This window comes from Eubalaena glacialis, chromosome 6 (genome assembly GCF_028564815.1).
Source record: "Eubalaena glacialis isolate mEubGla1 chromosome 6, mEubGla1.1.hap2.+ XY, whole genome shotgun sequence".
Taxonomy (NCBI): domain Eukaryota; kingdom Metazoa; phylum Chordata; class Mammalia; order Artiodactyla; family Balaenidae; genus Eubalaena; species Eubalaena glacialis.
The window spans coordinates 75346504-75367127 of record NC_083721.1 but is presented as its reverse complement, the minus strand read 5'-3'; the positions used below and the strand labels follow the sequence as shown (position 1 = coordinate 75367127).

The 20624-nt window shown below is 37.0% G+C and overlaps 1 protein-coding gene across 5 annotated transcripts in view; it reads right to left on the bottom strand.

Moving 5' to 3' along the window:
* Window positions 1-3479: 3479 nt before the first annotated feature.
* Window positions 3480-20624, bottom strand: part of ATP13A3 (ATPase 13A3) — a 79139-nt gene continuing 61994 nt past the window's right edge. For 4 of the 5 annotated variants that reach the window (XM_061194334.1, XM_061194335.1, XM_061194333.1 and 1 more), the window contains 4 exons: window positions 18351-18439; window positions 12960-13040; window positions 11262-11351; window positions 3480-4559 (listed from right to left, as the gene is read on the bottom strand). In XM_061194334.1, coding sequence (XP_061050317.1) covers window positions 4362-4559; window positions 11262-11351; window positions 12960-13040; window positions 18351-18439 — 458 coding nt within the window. In that variant the 3' untranslated portion in view covers window positions 3480-4361. The remainder of the gene's footprint in view (window positions 4560-11261; window positions 11352-12959; window positions 13041-18350; window positions 18440-20624) is intronic. The other variant, XM_061194337.1, reaches the window with a different exon arrangement.

Genomic DNA, 20624 nt, shown 5'->3' with positions numbered 1-20624 from the left:
AAGGGAACACTGGGCACAGAAGTTGCAGACAGTGGAGGAACAGAGTTGATCCAATGAGCAAATTGATGAGGTACTGAGAAGTACTTAGAGCACTGAAGTAATGACGGCACCAGTGTTTCAAGTCCTTTGGATTTTGGATCCATGAAACAAGTCAGGAATCTGCTGTCCTAAGTGGCAGCTTCTGTATCAAAGTCACAGAACCCTGGCTTACAGGGTTTGGCCATTCAAAACCAGGTATCTACTGAATGAGATATGCTTTTCTTCCTCCGTGGGAGAGACTCCAAGGCCAGGGCACAGCAGCAATCTCTCTGTACTTGTGGAGTAACCACAACCCCAACTTGGTACAGGGACAATCTCATTCAAACTCCTAGAACTCCCTCTGTCCTTCCCTGCAGTATATACCCAGAGTAAAGCAACTGGCAGTGATGGAGGGGGAAAAGGAAGGACAGACATGCAGAACTGTACTGCCACCTGCAGGCTGTGGTGCAAGAGACACGATCATTTGCTACACAACCCACAGAGAATGGAAGGAACTTGGGCTCAAACTAGGTCTCACACCAGCCAACCATCCACATGGCCCACAGCAGAGGACACATGGCTCCTGCAGAACCTGTGATACAAGGAAAGCCCTCCTACCCAAGCACAAGGCCCAGCACATCCTGCCCTCTCTCTGGGATTCCTATGGCCAGTAGTTAGCTCCAAGGTCTCCTGCTCCATGGAGCACTCTTTTTGCATCCACGGATGCCACTTCCCCTCAAACTTACCATGGCTTACATGGCATTAGCTTTCCGTCTGATCTTCCCAACTATTAATAAATTCTAAGTCCCTAGTCTTCTATTTCACCATTTCCCTCAGACTTCCTGATACTTAACATTTGGCTCTACACTGTATCTGACTGATGGGTTTCCATGGGCCGGTCACAGACATGACGTGGTGTGTGGAAAGTTGCATTATTTTCTTGAAAAATTCAAAGTTAAAAAAAAAAGAGAGAAATGGGGGAAGTATTAAGCAGGAAAATAAATCCAGAGAGGGCAGTATTCATGCAACTAAAGAGCAAACAAACGTATATAAAGACACAGAAAAAAAGAAATGTTATATATATCATTCAAATCTTTATTTTGAACAGCTTCAATCAAAAATTTTTCATAAGGTTATTTACAGTGCTGAATGTACAATTCTGAATGTATGCCTTTTTGACATCAGGGTACCATTCTTGAGCAGCAATACAATTTAAAAAATATAAAGATGCAGTATCATTTCTGATATAAAGTTACTTAAAAAAATCCAAAGTCTTAGGGAATTCACAAATCATAACAGGAAGTAATTATTTTATTAATTTAATGTGCACATAATTACCAAATCTTAATACATTAAAAATATGTGTAAATGCCCACAGACTGTACAAAAATTAACATTTTGTTAAAAGTTCCCAACCACCTCCCACCATAAATATATAAAAAGCCTATTTTCAGATATGTCAAAACTGCATGCATGAAATCTTAGAATGTTTTCTAAAGCTGGAATTTTGCTCTTCTCTGGACATTGGATCCATAGCCGTTTGGGGGAACAGAGTACATAAACACTGACATAATTTTCCATGCCTCTGAAACTGTGCAGTAGTTTCATAAACATGGGAAACAAAATAGTAAAAACTGCAACAGTTTTATTTAAATGCAAGTACAATTTGGAAAGCTTTCGAATGTAGGGATTATAAAACTAATATAAAAAGTTTTTATTTTGTTGTTGGCTTAGCCACTTTTATTCAAGCATTATTTGCAGCATTGCTTTACAGCAGTTGGTGCTAGAAGATACAAAACATATAGTTACCACTATTTGAGGGAGGAAAAAAAACTTTAAACAACCCTGAGGGAGACACACATTAAAAATCTTGTTATTTATTTAAAAAGTTAAAAAGTTACATATTATTTAACAATTACTTTCCTGGACATTTCTGTCCTTTAGGTATGTGCATAAATAAAATTTAAATCAGCAATATTTATTCATCTTAATACGTCAAAATAATATATGTACAGATTTTAAAATTTAGATCTGTATACACTCAAATAATTTAATGTGAAATTCAGAATCAAAATTACTATGTAATGGTGACCTACAGAGAGAGGACTCGTCTATCTATGGCACTAAGTAGGACCCACACCTGGACTCACAGGCATTCTTCAAATCACATTCTGGAAGCCATCCATTACAACCTGAACAACCCACCTTGTCTATGTTCAAATCTAGCCTCCTACAAATGCTTTGTCCACCTACCTAAAAACCTCATTCCTTTGAAAACAATATGGACAGATGTGATATAAAACCCTTATAAAATCTAAATGTTAAAAAAGGGGGGAGGTTGTAAAAATATAGCTCTTTATGATCATGCTCTTAAAGATGTTAAATACAATCTGATAGTTGGATTTTTAAGCTGCTACTTAGCAATTACTTTAATTATATGCTTCAGTATTTAAATCAAAGAATAAAATTTACAATTGTGGGAGATCACTGAAGACTATCACTCGTATGTATTGGAAGTGAACTGAATGTGGAAATTATAAAATGATAAAGAGAGTAAGTAACTATAAAAACAGTGCTAATTCACAGCTCAAGAGGTCTAAGATGCATAGCTTCATAGAATCATTCATGGAACAATTGTTCTTATCATCTAATGTGTATTAATATAGTATCATACTTTTCTGATGGAAAACTTTGATTATATTTTTGTAAGAATCATCAGTGGCCACAGCAGTTAACAGTGATCCTGAGTGTAACATACATTTTTCTACAGTTAACCAAAAATCATCAGGTCTCTGCAGCATAAAAAATGAGAACCATTTGGTTTTATGGTTCTGGGTAACATTTGATCAAATTGGTAAATATGTATCAGGAAAATAATGATCAGCTAGAAGTAGAAAGCACAAGCATGCTACCGGTCAAGGAAGAGCACAGGATAAGATCACACAGTCTTAGTAGTTTAGTGTCCACTTTACAGCAGTATCAGTTTTCTTGTTTATCAGAACTTTGGGCTTTGCCAAACTGCTGGATCTTACCTATAAAGGCATTTTTAAATTACCTTAATTTTGTTTTTAGAATTTAAACATTAACCAGGCAAAACAGAAAGGTGAAAAATATCTTCCACATTTCTTTTGGCTCAATGAATGACTTTTCTTTTTAACTTTATTTCATTTTTTTTTTTCTCCCAGAAATTTCCACAACCAAATATGCTCATTCGTAAACACCCAATCCAGAATAGGTAAACTCTGACCTCTGGCGCCACCTAATGGCATAAAACAAACTCGCCAGGTTCATACTGCTTTGAAAAAACAGCAGTCATTCAAAACCACTCATTTTTTTAAGCCTCATTATTGACAGGAGAGACATACATCAAACCTTTAAAATTTTAGGAGGTAAAATTCTAACTCAAAAAACTAAAAACCAAAAAACTATTATCCTATGTCTTTAGGTAATTAAAGACGTAGAAGAAAATAAAAAGACATTTAAAATAATATAAAGCCTGAGAGGAAAAAAACAGGTATGAAGAGATATTAGAAAGGTAGATCTACATCTACTGCCAAAAGAAATCAGCTTTTTTCCTACTGAAAAGGCTTCAACAACATGTAACTAAAGCAAATTATACTACTGACACCAGACATAGCACAAGATCCATATAATAGCTTTGAGGGACATCTCAAGAAGGCAGTGAAGCACCTTGCTGATTAGAAAAAATAAAACCCAGGCAGTTTGTACAGAAAATATAAAACCATAAATGGAAATTACCTGAGTTGCAACACCATAAAACTCACTCCTAACTCCAGGCTATCAAAGGGAACTGGTGTTATGTATACTAAGTTTTCTTTGGGAGAAATATTGAAATCAAATAAAAACAGGCTTTGTACCTATTTTCATTGGAGGCTAATTAACACCCATTTTATTTATCAACCACAAACTTAGGGCCTGTATATAAATGATGACTTTTTCTAATAAGGGGGCTGTGAAAATAAATTCAACGGCATAAACTAAAGTCTTAGAAGCTAATATCTAAATACCTTCCAGATACCAACTTTCTTCTGTACCCTATAAAGAGTATCACTGAGGATAACAATCAAGCAAGTTCTGGAAATATATATAATATTTAGAGTTACTGAATGAAGGTACAGGACTTTGAAGATTGATTATTAATTTAACTGACAGGCCAATCTCTTTTTGTTTGTTTTGTTTAAAAAAAAAAACTCAAATCAGCTACTGTATTGGAAGGGACATAAATTGAAAGGGTGCCATTCTGACGCACAGGATCAGATTAAGTCCTACATTTACATTCTCCTCAATACTGCTACTAGAATACCACTGAGACCGATTCACTGCTATGTTATGGTGATGATCTGACATGATCCATTCTCCTTTACTAACGCTTTCGCTTCTGTTGTTGTTTGAGGTTTTGGTGGCCATTCCGGGTCAACCAAGAGCTCCTGGGCCAGATACATGTACTTGGCCTTTGGCATCTTCTTCCTACAGTTCAGGGCCCAGGACAAGCAGCATTTTCCCCACCAATCCACTGACTCCTAAGAAAATAAGGAAAAAGAGGAACACCCAGTAGATTAAGAGCTGTTGTTTTTAACAAGTTTGTTAAAGCATAGTTCATCAGCACAGAAAAATAAGAGGAAATGACTTCTGAGCCCAACAAATACATGAAGGAAAAAAAAAAAAAAAACCATGCTTAAAAAAAAGTCAGCTTTCCATTATTTAGGAACATTATTTTTTTAAGATTATATTTCTAAAGTATCCATGTAATTTATACTTCATTTTATTTAGTTCTATGTTCCTACTTCCTCCTGTATGCAGATACATTTTAAAAATAACTTGTATATCTGGAGTCTGTGATTCCATAACATAAAACATCTGATGTATTAAGAATAACTTCAAACTATTCAGACAGAGAAAAAATTTTTAATATTTAATATGAAAACCCTCATTCTATCCTAAACTATCTTTTGGTACTACTGCTGCTAGCAACTTAACCACTTGACCAGTTTTGAAAAAAAACAGTGTAAAGATACCACTGATACTGTTAATATCACCTTTCAAAGCATTATGTAAATATTGTTAGGTCAAAATCAGAACTTAGATCATGTTTAACGTCAATCACTTCTTTTAAAACCACATTCTCATTAACATAAAAAACAATTTTATTTTATAATGATGGTTTCCCCTTGGTGCTCCACAACTGGAAAGAGGTACACAGAAAACTATAAAGCAAGTATTAATTCTTAGTATTATTTCATTATAAAAAGCTATGCTGTCACAGAATTCCTTCGGATCAATCCCAATGTGTTTACTGGATGTGATCTTAGATAAATAGTTCTTGAAGAACAAGAAAGCAGAGTCCCTGGTTATTGTACAAAAATGTAAATTCAATATAGGCCCTCAGAATTTGTCTTAATTGAAACCGGAAATAAATGAAATAAAACTAAATGACTATACTGAGACCTGTAGTTACATTCACCTCTGAAGAACAGTCAATTCTTAACTATTTTGGCTGTTTCTTCTACAAAGCAAAATTTAAATCCCAGGTTGTTTTGTTTTGCCATCAACATATAACCTAGGCTACAACCAGGTCTAAGCTCAACTGAAGTAAAGATGACCCTTGAGCAACATTGGGTTTGAACTGTGCAGGTTCACTTACATGTGGATTTTTTTAGCAAATACTACAGTACTACATGATCCACAATTGGTTGAATCTGCAGATATGGAGGAACCCTGTATACAGAAGGCCTATAAATTATATAAATCATAGCAGATTCTTGGCTGTGGGGAGGGGGTCAGCAACCCTAACCCTGGCATTATTCAAGGGTCAGCTGCAATCTCACAAAATTCCGGAAGCATTCTAATGTTAACTCTCAAAATACCTTCATGATCAAGAAAGGTAAATTTGCTATAACACAGATCCTGAAACACAGGTTTCTAAATTGGCCAATGGAGAATAGCAAAAATACTTTAAAATGTAAACTCTTTAAAACTTCTTCATACTTTGACTTGGTAGGTCTCATCGTACTGAGACAACCACCAGGAACCTACTACTCTCTCCTTCTTCAAAACTGGGGGTGGGCATGTGGCAGAGAGCATGATACACAATACGTGCTTTTAAAGGCCTTCTAGTTTACTCTGTCGACAAAACAGTGGAAGCTGCACCATTACCAAGAATTTAAAGGCAAAAACTGGTTTGTCACAAGTAAGCTATATTAAATTAGGGGTGTGGTGGGTTAGTGGGGATACAGATTTGAGGATTATTCATCTAGTAGCCTCTTCATTGTCATAGCTAAAAAGAGAGTTATTACCATCACCTCAAAAGAAGTCCACAAGAAAACATTTAGCATTAGAATATAGAAGAGACTAGCTATAGGATTCTTCAGGTGATCCAAATAACAAATAATTCCGTTCCAGTATAGGCGTATACATGACAAACCTTAATATTTAATCTGAGGCGACAGTTCACTACTTGGACCTATCTTTTCCCCGAGGTGTTTAAATTCTTCAGTCTAATTGCAGGGGAAAAAATATTCACTGTTCCTAAATCAATGTGAAAGCTGTCACTTTTTATTTTACAGCAAGTAGCATTGTTAAAGGATCACAGAAAAGGGTGAATGGTGAATGCTGACTTTTTTTAAAAAAAAGGCAGAAACATATAGGCCTTGTCTGTCCAGATGAGCCAGCTAGGCTGAAAGCAATGCAAAACCGGCTGAGTTAAGGAAAGTCACAGCCAAGTGTATTCAAATGTAAGATATACACACACACACACAAACACACACACACACACACACACACAAAATAATAAAATCCATCATTTCCCCACCTGTGGAAAATGAGGCAAGCAATAAAATTAAAATGAAAACCACTGCAAACAGAATCACAATTGAATAGTATTCTTTTCACATTAATGTGCATGCTTTTTTTAAAAAAATCCTCATGTCCCTATTAAAAGCAACGTACACTTGTTATAATTTTAAAAATAAATTCAGTCACAAGGAACACTAGGGATTCCCCCCTCCACTATAATTAGACCCATATTTTGTTCTTGTACCCTCACCTCCCCCAAACAGCATACACAAAAAATACACTATAAGCGCTAATTTACAAACACAAGCATACCACAGACATCCTCAAACAATATAATTCACTGGTAGAGAAAATAAACGGTGCTACAGGCATGCTAGAATAGAACTAAATCAAGGGAGAAAAGACAGTGGCAACAGGACAAAGGCAAGCACTGCGCAAGGAGAGGGAAGAGCTGAAGCATCACGGGGCTTAGAATGAGCACTAAGGCCTCGCCAAACATCTAGGGTAAGTCTCTGAAGCAGAACACAGGAGCCCCAGCAACTGGATCTTGTGATTTGCTCCTGAAAGGAATGGTTAAATAACCAAGTGTATCCCCCAGAGAAGGCAAAGTGGCTACCACAGCCCAGCAGAAAAACCACAAAGAACTTTCAAAAAGATCTACAGCTAAAATTCTCCTGCTGCTTAGACCAGTCCAAGCTGTTCATTCCAAAACCCCAATGCCAGCTAACTCCTAGCAGTGTCTTTTAGGAAATGTTTTCATAGGCAGTATGTAAGATATAAAGCCATGCTTATGGGGAAAATGTAATGGTACTGTGGTTTTCATAAAAGTCTTCTTCCATACCAATCCTGAATATAAGACAAAGACAATCAGAATGAACATTCTATCTAAATAAACTCAAATAATATCCTAAGTGGCATAAAGACTACAGCTAACATCTGGATTTTTCCCCCAAAAGGAAAACATAATCAGGACACATTATCAAGCATTATCAAAATACATGATGGTATGACTCCCGTTCCACATCTACCACTAAGCAGCCTCAGTTTACCAGACACAGGGTAGGCACAAATGCTTCTTTGAAAGAGAATACGTAGCACAGATCTTCTCAAACAGGGGTAAAGCTGTACAGAAAAACACAGGTGATGGGCCCCTCCACTGAAGACTTCTCATTCAGTAGGTCAAAGGTGGAGCTCAAGGCATTTGTGATGAATATCCTTACTTGAAAATCACTGCATCTCAAGAATCTTTTTTTTTTCTTTTTTTTTTTTTTCTGTCAGAGAATAAGTATTAACATCTGGGGCTGCTAAAGATCACTACAGAAAAAAAATACTTAGTTACATACAAGTTTTAACTTTGATTATTTACAAATGGTTTATTTAACCTGTTTTCAATTTGATTCAATGGACATTTACTGAGGCCACTGTGCATTAATAAGAAAAAGAACCACTGTGGGAAATAAATGACTATTACATAAAAATCTTTCCTGTATCTAAATTAGGTTAGCTGTATGTATGTTCAGTGGGCCAAATAAACATAATATCAAAAATGTCTACTATTAAATAAAATGACACCTAAAGGTTTATTTTGTTTTTAAAGAACAGATGGAGGCTTTCTGTTATAGGAATATTATGGTCCTGGGCCCAGATAAAACTGAACCTGAATTCCAGTTCTAATACTGTTTCCTCATCTGTGAAGACAGGGATATCTTTAGTCTCTCTACCCTAACCTCTTAGGTGGTTGTAACAACTAGAGAGAATTTATACAAAATGCCTCACAGTGTCTACCATAAAAAGTAGGTTTTGAAAACAGTAGCTGTTCTTTGTCTCCATTTTGTCACTTGATTGTTATATTAGTTTGCATCTCTGTGGCCTCATAATGTGAGACAGTGTGGCACAGTGGAAAAAACACTCCTCTTGAAAGCAGAAACCTTGGCTTCAACTCCCAGCTCTGCCACTCATAAGCTGCATAACCATGGCAAGTTGACTGAGTGCTGTTTCTTTATGTATAAAACGAAGTTAGAAACACCTTAAGATTGGAAGGATTCTGGAGGTGTTACACAGCTGCCTTGCAGATCACCAGATATTTTGGACATGGTTACTAGAGATTTCTAGGTGAGGTTCTCGACTTCACAACTCAACTGCATTAAGACCTGCAGCCTAGTCCAGGGTCTTTAGCTTTGAAACTTCGAACCTTACTCAATGGTCTCTGGGTTTATATGGTAAGGAAGGAATGAAGAAACATGGCTGTTCTTCCCCCGACATTAACAGAGAAGGTTGAGAGTTGCGATCTTAGAAGACCTCACGGGACTCTTGGTAGGAAAGAGCACAGAATGGGCTCCTAGGTGTAGCAGGTCGCTCTCATCTTTACTTGCTTTTTCACCTTATGGCAGGGTTTTCAGCCTCGGCACTGCTGACAGGTTGGCCCAGACAGTCTTTGTCTTGGGTGCTGCTGTAGGATGTTTACTCGGCAGCATCTTCAGGCTCCACCCACCACATGCTAGTAGCAGCCTCACCCCCACCCCCCCCCCGCCAATTGTGACAAACAAAAATGTCTCCAGATACTGCCACGTGTCCCCGGGAGGATGGGGGGATTACCCCTAATTGAGAACTACAGCCTTACAGTAATCTGACTAACTGATGGGCTCTCCAAGGGTCACAAATATAAACAGTGAGAGCAAACTACAAACGGAAGTGTTGGAAGATGAAAGCATAGCATTCTGTGCTAAGAGGTTGTAAGAACTCTCTTTTCTAAAGCCAATGATTTAAAAAATGCTTTCTTAAATCATGACCCTAGAAACTGAAGGCCAAACTTCTTGTCTACTCGATGGTGCTCAGAACTGGTAAACACATGGGGCCGGCGGGAGCCTCCCTGCTCAGACCACTCTCTCCCCAGAACACTTCAGAGGTACAACTTCACATGAGAGGCACAAACTCTTAAAAATAATGAGGACACATACTTATTTACACATTTTTAGAAAAAAGATATAGCAAATGATAGAATTTTCTGCCATTTAATTTTGGTTGAAAAGTGCGGAAGGCTTTCCAATTGAAATGTTTTAAAGGAGTTTTATGATACCCACTTTTGACTTAGGGTACAGCTCCTCTTCAGAACCTGCGTTTCCTGTTTAGATCAATAGTCGGAGATCCCTTTGGAAAAGCTAAAAACTCAATGGAAATGTTTTCCTTGGCCAAGGCCTTGCCAGCACAAATATTTTATATGAGGACTGATGATAGGACCCAAAGTTAACCCTTTGAAGTAATGTAGTGAGGTCACCAAGACACGGAGGAGATTTAGCTCAGGGACTTGAGCCTCTCTCTAATACAGCTCTGGTCATACTTACTAGGGACAACTGTGCCTTACACTGCTTTGAGAAAAAGAAACTAAAGCAGATTCCAGACTTATCACATTATTACAAAACTATCCTGACTCATCATCAAGCATTAGAAAAGGAAATGATGCTCTATAGAACTTCTTATAAAGTGATCCTGTGATACTACTACACCAGGCATCAAGCCTGATGAATTACCAAAGCAAAGCTCAGGACATAGCTACACAGGTAAAAGAAAGCTAAAAATAAGTGAGTGAACCACGCCAGGGAATCCTCTTGAATTCGGAAAGCTTCTTTCTGGCTTGGGATGAGTGAAAGGTTTAGAACTCATGTGTATAAAGCATATCGCCCACCTACAAACAGCAATGGGCACAATAATGAGGGAGTGAAACTTTATGCTGTCAAGTTCTCTATACTCAAAAAGCTGCTCAGAGCTGTGATTCAATGGTACTGATTTAAAAACCAAGAGTAACCTATATTTCCTATCAAGAATTTCAACATCCTAACACCAAAAAATGGGTTTTATTCATCTGCTTCTCTTTTCTTTTCACCACAAAAAAAGTCAAAAGTCCTTAAACCATGGTTTGTATAAAAATGAACACTATCTCTCTGAAAATGTTTCTAAATGATGAGAGACATATGCTGGGGAAAACCAAAAAGCCACCCAAAATTAAGGCACAGTAACTGACAAGAAATCAGAAATAATTCCTCAGAATTTTGACCTTTGGACTCTGATCCATGAAGAAACAATTCCCATTCCATAACTTTATTTACATGAATCTCATTTAGCTTCTAATGGGACTCATAAAAACCAGAAACATAAAATTTAAGCCAGACAGAAATGGAAAAATTTACCACTGAGAACAAGACCTTCACACACAGAGAAGATAAGGATTGGAATGGAAAAGAGACTTATGAAATTTCTGAAGTCCTAAAAAGACTGTAACAAATGTTTGCCATGAATCTTCTAGGACTCCTTACAAAAAAATGAAATGCCAGGCATAGAGGAAAAGGATGAGCAACACACAACAGAATACCACCCTACACAATGCAGAGTATACAACTGACGTGAAGAATTGAGAGTAAGGGCTGATTTCCAACCTGTGGTGGCTGTGTGGTGGTGAAGCGATATTCTCCTTGTTTGTCTCGATTGAACACAACTTTCCAAAGGACCATGTCAAGGAAGAAGTTCTGAGAGATAGTCCAGCGAGTTAAGAATTAAAAATGACTACGTCATTCTTTATTAATGCATACATTTAAAAAGGCTCACACAATGCTGAGACATTAGTGAAAAACATGATTTGGTTTTCATATAGAGAATTTCAGTTTATATTGCAAAAGGATAAAGAATAACAACAGGACTTTTGTAACAAATATAAATCATAAAATTCTTGATAAATTTTCTACAAAGTATGGCTTTTATATGAATCCTCAGGTCTTTCCCATGTTAAAATAATGCTTATAATCTGAAGTATTTTTCTTAACAGTGAATTGAGTTATTTATATCTATATACAACTATATCTATATGCATATGATGAAAAATAATTCTTTTGATAGTAAGCACGAATAAATTAAGGGAGATTAAGAAAGGATTCCCTAGAAATTGTTTTATAAAAAGATTTTATCTTAAATAACATTTGAGTGAAAAGATGAACTTATACTATAGAAAAAGGAAAGCTTTTAAAGTACAGTATCTTGGACATGCTTTCTACTGTCCATAAAACAGCAAAAATACATTAAAATGGGCAACCTAAAGAGATCAGTACCGTGATAACCATGCTGTCCACTATGGCCCCAATTTAAATACCAAGTCATCTTTTAGAAAAATATCAAATTAAACATAATTTCCAAGTCTAGAGCCATTATCTCTAAAGTATACATGTTTCCCACAAATTACCTAATTTTAATTCAAAAGCCTACTCTTTGAAACCCTTAACTTAAAAATCACAACTGTATCTCCTTCTTCATTTGATATACTGCTACTGTAAGAGTGAATAATAGTAGCTCTGAGAACAGACCAAATTTTATTAATAAGCAGCAAGTGAGAACTTACTATCTCCTTTTAGAGAAGCTGACCTAAAGGAATCCTAGTAGGAGAATAACCATACAGTATAAAATGGATCAAAGAGTACTTAAGACCTCTTCCCTCTAAGGAAAACTTAAAAGTAAATACCAAGGAAGAAGTTCCAGCAATCAATGCTGAGATTGGGTAAGTTCATCATGGTCACTATTTTACAATTTCAATAAACTAATTATTAATATTTACTATACTTCATGGAGAGAGCCCCCTCCCTTTCCTCCCTTAAATGGGAGATTTTACTGTACATCACAGGACTTGGGTGGTGCTCTGATTTCATGGCCACTGGTTTACCAGTTTATGGGCCACCTGAGCACCAATCTTCTCTCCTTTCTCTCCGTCACTATTTTTTGATTTATAACTGCTTATTTTCTCCCATCTATGACTGCAGCTAAATCATCTCTCTCTCTCTCTTTTTTTGGCCACGTCACATGGCATGCGGGATCTTAGTTCCCCAACCAGGGATCGAACCCACGCCCTCAGAAGTGAAGGCACGGAGTCCTAACCACTGGACCATCAGGGAATTTCGTCCTATCTCTTAATATGACTATTATTAGCTCATGGAACAGTTGAGAAGAGAAGGCTAAATGAATTTAACTGCAATGAAACTGAAATTCTTTGTGGGCTTCCATAATGTTACCTATCCGTTTCCCCCATTACCATTAAATCACGGAGAATTGCAAAGCAGCAAGGCAGCCACTTAATTACGTAAAGTGCTTACCTCTACCACGATTGAAACAAAGGCATTGACAAGAACAATGATGAGCATAGTTACACGCCACTGATATGGTACACACACTATCTGTAAGACAAAAATTATGTTAATATAGTATGTAGTTGATATTATAGCATATCGTAATTTCCAAATTTATTTAATTCCTATTATATACCAAACACTTTCACATACACTATCTACTCAATCCTCAGCAATGCCACAAGGTAGATACTATACCGCTTTTCAGATGATAAAACGCAAAGCGAAGTAACTCAAGGTTTAAAAGATACATTAAAGTGGTTGAACTTAGAGACAAATCCTATTCAAAATCAAAAGCCCATGCTCTACTAGATCATGAATTTCTAACAAGTCTCTATTTTAAAAATAAAGTCCTATAAACAATGAAGTAGATACTGATCTAATAATGAAGTACTACTCAAAACTCTACACTGTTTAAAGACAAATTCATAAAAAGAACTGTGCAGATCAATTTAAGAAGTAAGTTTTCACTTTAAAACCTGTGATTAATTTCTAAGGCCTAAAAAAAAAAAAAAAAGAAGAAAGAAGGAAAAAAATCTCATCCATGCATTCATCTCTTTAGTCAGCAAATATTTACTGAGTTCCTAGGTACACACTAGTACCTGTGTCAAGTGCTGAGGAGTGGCATGATATAACATGTTTTAGAAAGACACTTACGGCTCAGCAAGGATTTGAGGGGTGGAGATTGCTATACTGATCCAGGTAAGAGACGATGGTAGCCTGAACTAGAGTGGTGGCAGACATAATGAGAAATAAATATATCTGGTCTCTGTCCCTGGTTCCTGACACAGGGCTCTTTAAACGCAATTTCCTGAGTGGTGGGGGAGATAGGAATATCTTAAACAGAGCTTCTAAATCCCCTGGAATTTCCTGGGTATCAGGAATGTTTTTGTTCTAATAAGGCTACTCTTGATGGGCTTCAGGATGGGGGCTGGTCACCAGAAAGACCAGGGAGAGGGGAGGGGCTAAAGATCGAGTTAATAATTGATCATGCCTATATGATGAAACCTCCACTTAAAAAAATCCCTAAACTACAGAGTTTGGAGAGCCTCTGGGTTGGTCAACACATCCGTGTGCTGGGAGGGTGAAGCATCCCAATGGCATATGACAGAAGCTCCTGCGCTTGGGACCCTTCCAGACCTTGGCTTATGTACCTCTTCATCTGGCTGTACCTTTATTATATTCTTTATAATAAACCAATAAACGTAAGTGTTTCACTGAGCTCTGTGAGCTGTTACAGCAAATCACCAAAGCTGAAAAGAGGGTTGTGGGAACCCTGACTTATAGTTGGTTGGTCAGAAGAAGTACAGGTGACAATCTGGGACTTGCATCTGGTGCCTGGAGTGGGGGCAATGTTGTGGGACCAAGCCCTTAACTCATAGGGTCTGTGCTCGCTCCAGGTAGGTAGTGTTAAAACTGAACTGCAAGACGCCCAGTTGGTGTCCAGAGAACTGGTTGGTGTGAAACAACCCCACACATCTGGGGTCAGAAGTGTTATGAGTAGGAAACAATAGTTTCCTTTTAGGTGGCAGATGGGATTGGAGTAAAGAGAGAGACAGGGATACAGAATAAGAAACCTGAGAAAATCTAGGACCAGACCGGCCATGAAAAGAGAAGGAAAAGACAAGTATACACACACACTTCTGCCTTGGATAAATGGTAGTATCAAGAAACAGAGTCGAAGCAGGGTTGAGGGAGAACATGATGAGCTTAGTTTTTTAAATGTTGAATGAGAGAACTGATGGGTGAACCACGCATATAATGTTCAGTATGTTAGTGGATATTCAGGTTAAAGCTCAGTTGTGAGACTAGGCTAAGGGTATAAAGTCAGGAATTTTCAACACACAGATGGCAACTACAGGGGAAGCCACAATTAAGCATGGGGTCACCTGAATGGATAGAGTAAGACAAGGGATAAGAACACAAATGTGTGGAACACTAACATTTAAGACCCAGGCACAGGGTTTGGAACCACAGTGGAGAATGAGGAGTCACAGAAGTAGGAAAAGGTCAGAAGAAAGCAAAGCATCATAAAATTCCAGGGGGAATGTCTCAAGAATGATGGCATGGCTAACTTGTCAAATACTGCTGAGGAGACAAGTAAGACTGAGGGGAAAAAAAACACACACACACACATCAGGGTACAAATCTGTTGGACTTAACAAGAAGGTTGTTAATTGCCTTGGCAAGGGCAATTTCAGTAGACTGGCAGGGGTAGTAGCCAGATTAGATTAGTTGATGAGTGTGTGAGAGGTGAGTTGCATGTAGCATTCTTTCAAAAAATAATTTGGCTGTGAAGCATAAGACGTGTGGTGAGAGAGAAATATTATATAAATGTGTTTTATTTTCTTCTTTTGCCTAAGGTGCTTATCTAAATCCCTGAATGAAGCGTGTGGGGAAAGAGATGCTCATACACTGTTGGTAAGACTATAAACTGTCAACCTTTTCAAAGTTCAATAACACAGTATTTATAAAAATTCAAATTCTGGATACCCTTTGGCCAAGCAATTCTACTTCTGCCATTAACCTCTAAATATGCATTTGTCCTTCTTAATGAAGTGTGCAAGAATCTGCAAATACAGCATTGTTTATAATAGCAAAACAGTGGAAACAACCTAAATATCCATTAAAGGGATTAGTTAAAATATGGAAAAGTCCATGAAATGGAATGCTCATCCATAAAGTGCATATAAGTTTGATACCCAAACCTGTCAATAACAACAAGAAAAGAAAACTAAGTTTGATCTCACTCATGCAACCACAAGCAAAAATCCTAAACAGAATCATAGTCAACCAAATCCAGCAGATATAAAAAAGAATGCATCATGACCAAGTTGGATTTATTCTAGGAATGCGGTGTTGGTTCAACATTTGAATATCAGTCAACTGGGCTTCCCTGGTGGCGCAGCGGTTGAGAATCTGCCTGCTAATGCAGGGGACACGGGTTCGAGCCCTGGTGTGGGAAGATCCCACAAGCCGCGGAGCAACTGGGCCCGTGAGCCACAACTACTGAGCCTGCGCGTCTGGAGCCTGTACTCCGCAACAAGAGAGGCCGCGATAGTGAAGAGGCCCGCGCACCACGATGAAGAGTGGCCCCCGCTTGCCGCAACTAGAGAAAGCCCTCGCACAGAAACGAAGACCCATCGCAGCCAAAAATAAATATAAAAATAAATAAATAAATAAAAGATTACTATTAAAAAAATATATATATCAGTCAACTGTAATTCACCACATTCTCCTGGAAGAAACACTAAGTGATCATTTCAATAGCTGTAGAAAAAGCATTAGATAAAATTAAATGTCTATTTATGTTAACAACACCATAGAAATAAGCTTCCTCAACCCGATAAAGAGTATATACCAGAAACCTACAGCCCACAATACATCCAGTGGTGAAATACTAGGAACACTCCCTGTAGAGTCAGGAACAGGAAAAGTACATTGCTATCACACCAACATTCGTGTGGTTAACAGACATGAAAAACACATAGAAGGCATAAGGACTGAAATGTCAGAAACAAAAAAAGTCACTATTTATAGATAACTGTCTAAAACAGAATCCTAGAGAATCTAAAAATTTTAAGAATAAAGTTTGACAAGGCTGATGGATACAAGATGAATATCCAAAATAACTGCACTGTTTCCACCAGCATAAAAGGACTATAAAATGCAATTTTAAACAGATACTTATCAGAGGAACAAAAACCATAATACTACAGGAATAAATCTAACAAAAACTTGTATAAAAACCTTTAGGGAGAAAGATATTCTGAAGAAATAGAGATATTCTCCCCCTCAATTTTCTGATAAACCCAGTGTAATTCTAATAAAAATTCCAAGAGGGCTTATCCTGGTATAAACTTAAACTTAAAATGTATACAGAGAAGGAAAAGCTCAGGAACAGCCTAAAAGATCATGATGAACAATGTGAGGTGGGGATAGGGGTCCTATCCAACCATATATCAAAATTACTTACAAAGTCATATCACACTTTACACCCACTAGACAAACATTGGCAAAGATGAACAAAAGATCTCATACACTGATGGAAGTATAAATTGGTATAATCACTTTGGAAAACAACTGGAACCTCAGAAAGCTAAAGAGGACATGCTCAAACTTATACTAGAACACACCAGAAGACCGTCTTCCCTAGTGGTATGCCAAGGTAGGGCAGGTGGTAATAGAAGGAGTATTTTACCACTGACATTGTTTAGAATTCCCACGACAAGGTGATATTTCTAGCAGATGGACGTTTAGTGGGCTTTATTGCTGGTTTTAAATTCTCAACAGCATTGTACCACCCCCTTGCTGCTTGTACTTGGGATGAACTCTTTGATGTTATTCACTCCCTTACACTAAGAGACGTGTATAAAATGTTTACATCAGGACAGTTAATTCAGGAAAAGTCTATAAACAATCCAGGTATTTACCAGTGGAGAACTGAGAAGTGAATTATGGTATATTCCTGTAACGGAATACTATATAGAATGAAAATGAAATGCATGCAGCATCATAGTAAGGCTTTTGGGAAAAAGCAAGTCACAGTAACACAGCAATTACCAGATACCATTTTCATAAAGTTCAAAAGTAAGCAAAACTATCTTTTAAGACTTCATACATATATGGTAAATGTATAGTGAAAAGTAAGACAATGAGGTAGTGGTTCCCTCTGGGTGTTTGGAGAAAGGTGCACAATAGAGCCTTACTGGTGTTGGTAATGCTACCTTTTTTTTAGGTTACATGCTGGACTCCTAGGTATTATTTTACTGCTATTATGATTAACAACTTAAACGTGTATGCATATTCGTTTGTATAAAACAAGTATTTCATCCTTCATAAAGTTTTTAATGAGAACGAGAATAAAGAACTCAATGGACAGCACGTGATGAGGCAGCACATGCAGACTACTCAAGAAGTAGGTTGGTAAGGGACGGGTCAAATAATGGAATCAATGTTCTTTTATTTTTAAAGACCAAGGGACATTTAATTTGTTTGTGGACAAAGGGAAATGGAACTAGAAGCAAAGACTGAAGAAACAGGAAAGAAAAATAACAGGTAGAGTCAGTAAAGGCTGCTGTTTTAATTAGGCTCCCTTTGGGTTAATATAACTGCATCTTCGAAAATTAGGAAAGAAGAGATCCTGGAAAAAAGAAACAAAGACAGTTTAGTCTCTTTCCCCAGTAACATAAGAGCAGAGGAGGGGGAGAGATCTTAAGCCCTAGCAATCATCCAGAAGTCTCATTTGGCTATGTGATACTAATGTGTCATTTTCCACTACTGTCTTATTTACCACTGCTATCCCAGATCCTATTACTACTCAGACAATCAGTAATAATTGATGTGCTTAAGCCTTACCTGAAGAATCTGGTCAATAGAGGCAACTGGATGCAACATGATGAATAATATGAAAACATACAAAATAATCAGAGACACAACAAAAAAATCTGAAACAGAAAGTAAAACAATTAAATTAGGGAGTTCCTTTAAATAAAAAGGCATATAATAACAACTGGTATACTGTCGATCTTAAATTTGGTTTTGAATACTTCTATTCAGGTTGATGAAGTATATAAAATGTGTGCTCTATGATATTTCCTAGAGTATGATACATCATGAAGGCCCAAAGGATTTATTTATGTAATGTGAAAATAATCAGCATTTATAAAAAATAAGAGACAGACCTTTATGGATATTTACTTGTGTATCTCACAGATAGACAGCTACTTTATAAGACAACCAAGCCAATCTATAATTCACAAACAGGAGACTAGACTACGTACGGCAAAATTAGATTATCATTTAAAACATACATGCAAAGACAATTGTTGATTGTAAAAATGCTGATAACATTTATTCTCAGTATTGGTTATGTTATAATCCTAAACAGAGGCACTCTAAGTTGAACGTAAGTATATTTCTGTTAAGTGAATCCCACTTTTTCATTAATTTCCTCCGTGAAAATATTTCCACAGAAAACGCTAGCTAAAACCCAGAAACTGAGTTGATCTGCTACTTTAAATGTGGGCTAACCCTGTGGCTTGCTGTGGTAGGTAGGGATGGTAAATTCCATCCATCAGCACTTTGTATCACTTTCCTAACTCAAAAATAAAACTCCCTGCTCACGACCATTTTGTTAACTGTGTACATACATGCATTCACATGCACGTATACATACAAGCACACCCTTATGTAACAAGCCATGGGGGTGGAAGGGGCTCAGAAATAGTCTCAATTATATTGACAGACCCCAACTTTTCTCCCCTTTTTTCTTTGGTCTGGATATTTATTTCTAAGTTCCTATTTGAGGTCGGCTTCAAAACTCAAACTTTACTATGACCACATATAACCAAAACTTTATCATGAAGCCTTCAGATTGAGCAAAGAAGTTTAATATACTATTTACAGACTGTAAATGAAGGAAGGGGTCTCAATATTTTTAAATGTGGGAGTCATTTGTAAATATGAAATTTGTTAATCCGTCAGTTGAAAACTATAGGCCAACAGTTATTATTCTATAGAAATACTGTGTTTTATATATATATATATATGTTTATTGTTTTATATATATATTTATTGTTCTAGCAGCTTAGACTGAAAGTTATACTAACATTCATGCCAAAAGTGGGGAAACTCTTTTACTATGAGCCACTGACCAACAGGATGAAAAATTTGGAACCCACTTAGATAAAAAAGGAATTTTTTTTCTAGATTTTTATCTTTTCCAACATTCTACTAAATTGCAAACAGGATGGGACTTCCCTGGCGGTCCAGTGGTTAAGACCGCGCTTCCACTGCGGGGGGCGCGGGTTTGATCCCTGGTCAGGGAACTAAGATCCCGCATGCTGCGCGGGGCGGCCAAAAAATAAAAATAAAAATAAAAATTTCACCAAAAAATAAAAAATAAATTTCAAACAGGGGATACAACATTCTATTCAATAAATGCAGCAATGAAAGTAATACATGTTATATAGCCATTCAAATATCTATATAGTCAGTTAAAGAAAAAGTGTTCGGCAAGTGCTAGTTGGAAGTACATGAACACACACGCACAAAGACTAAATCAGAAAAAGGACCAAAAAAAAAAAAAAAAGTCAGAATATAAATCCCAAAGAGAGACAGAAAAGGTTTTGTTTCAATAAAGTAATAGCCCATATTGAATGTTTTTCAAATCCTATTGCATTTTTATAACGATAAGCAAAAACAGACTTGCAATCTAGTCCTGACATGTTACCAGAAAATTTTTTTTTTACTCAAGCTCAAAAACTTCTTACATCTACCTCAACAGTATTTCTCAACTCTTCATCTGTCCTTCTCCTATAACCACCCTCTTTGATCACACCTCTAAAAATCTGCCAAGATTTCCATTTGAAGGAAAAAATAAATAATTGAATCTTTCCTTTGTTTAGCCAGGGGAGAAAAAGAGGCACTATTCAAAGGAATCTGACAGGGGAGGCGGATGGCTGGCAGATTTAGATAACCACCAAAATGAAAAAATCAATAAGGATTTCAACCAAGAATGGAAAAGTCAGGGATTCATTTTGGAGAGGTATGAGTTTCTAGCAGACTGTGCTCTCAACTCCGGGATTCTCCTGGCATGGTCAATGATTCCTTAGTGATCGTACTGAAGTG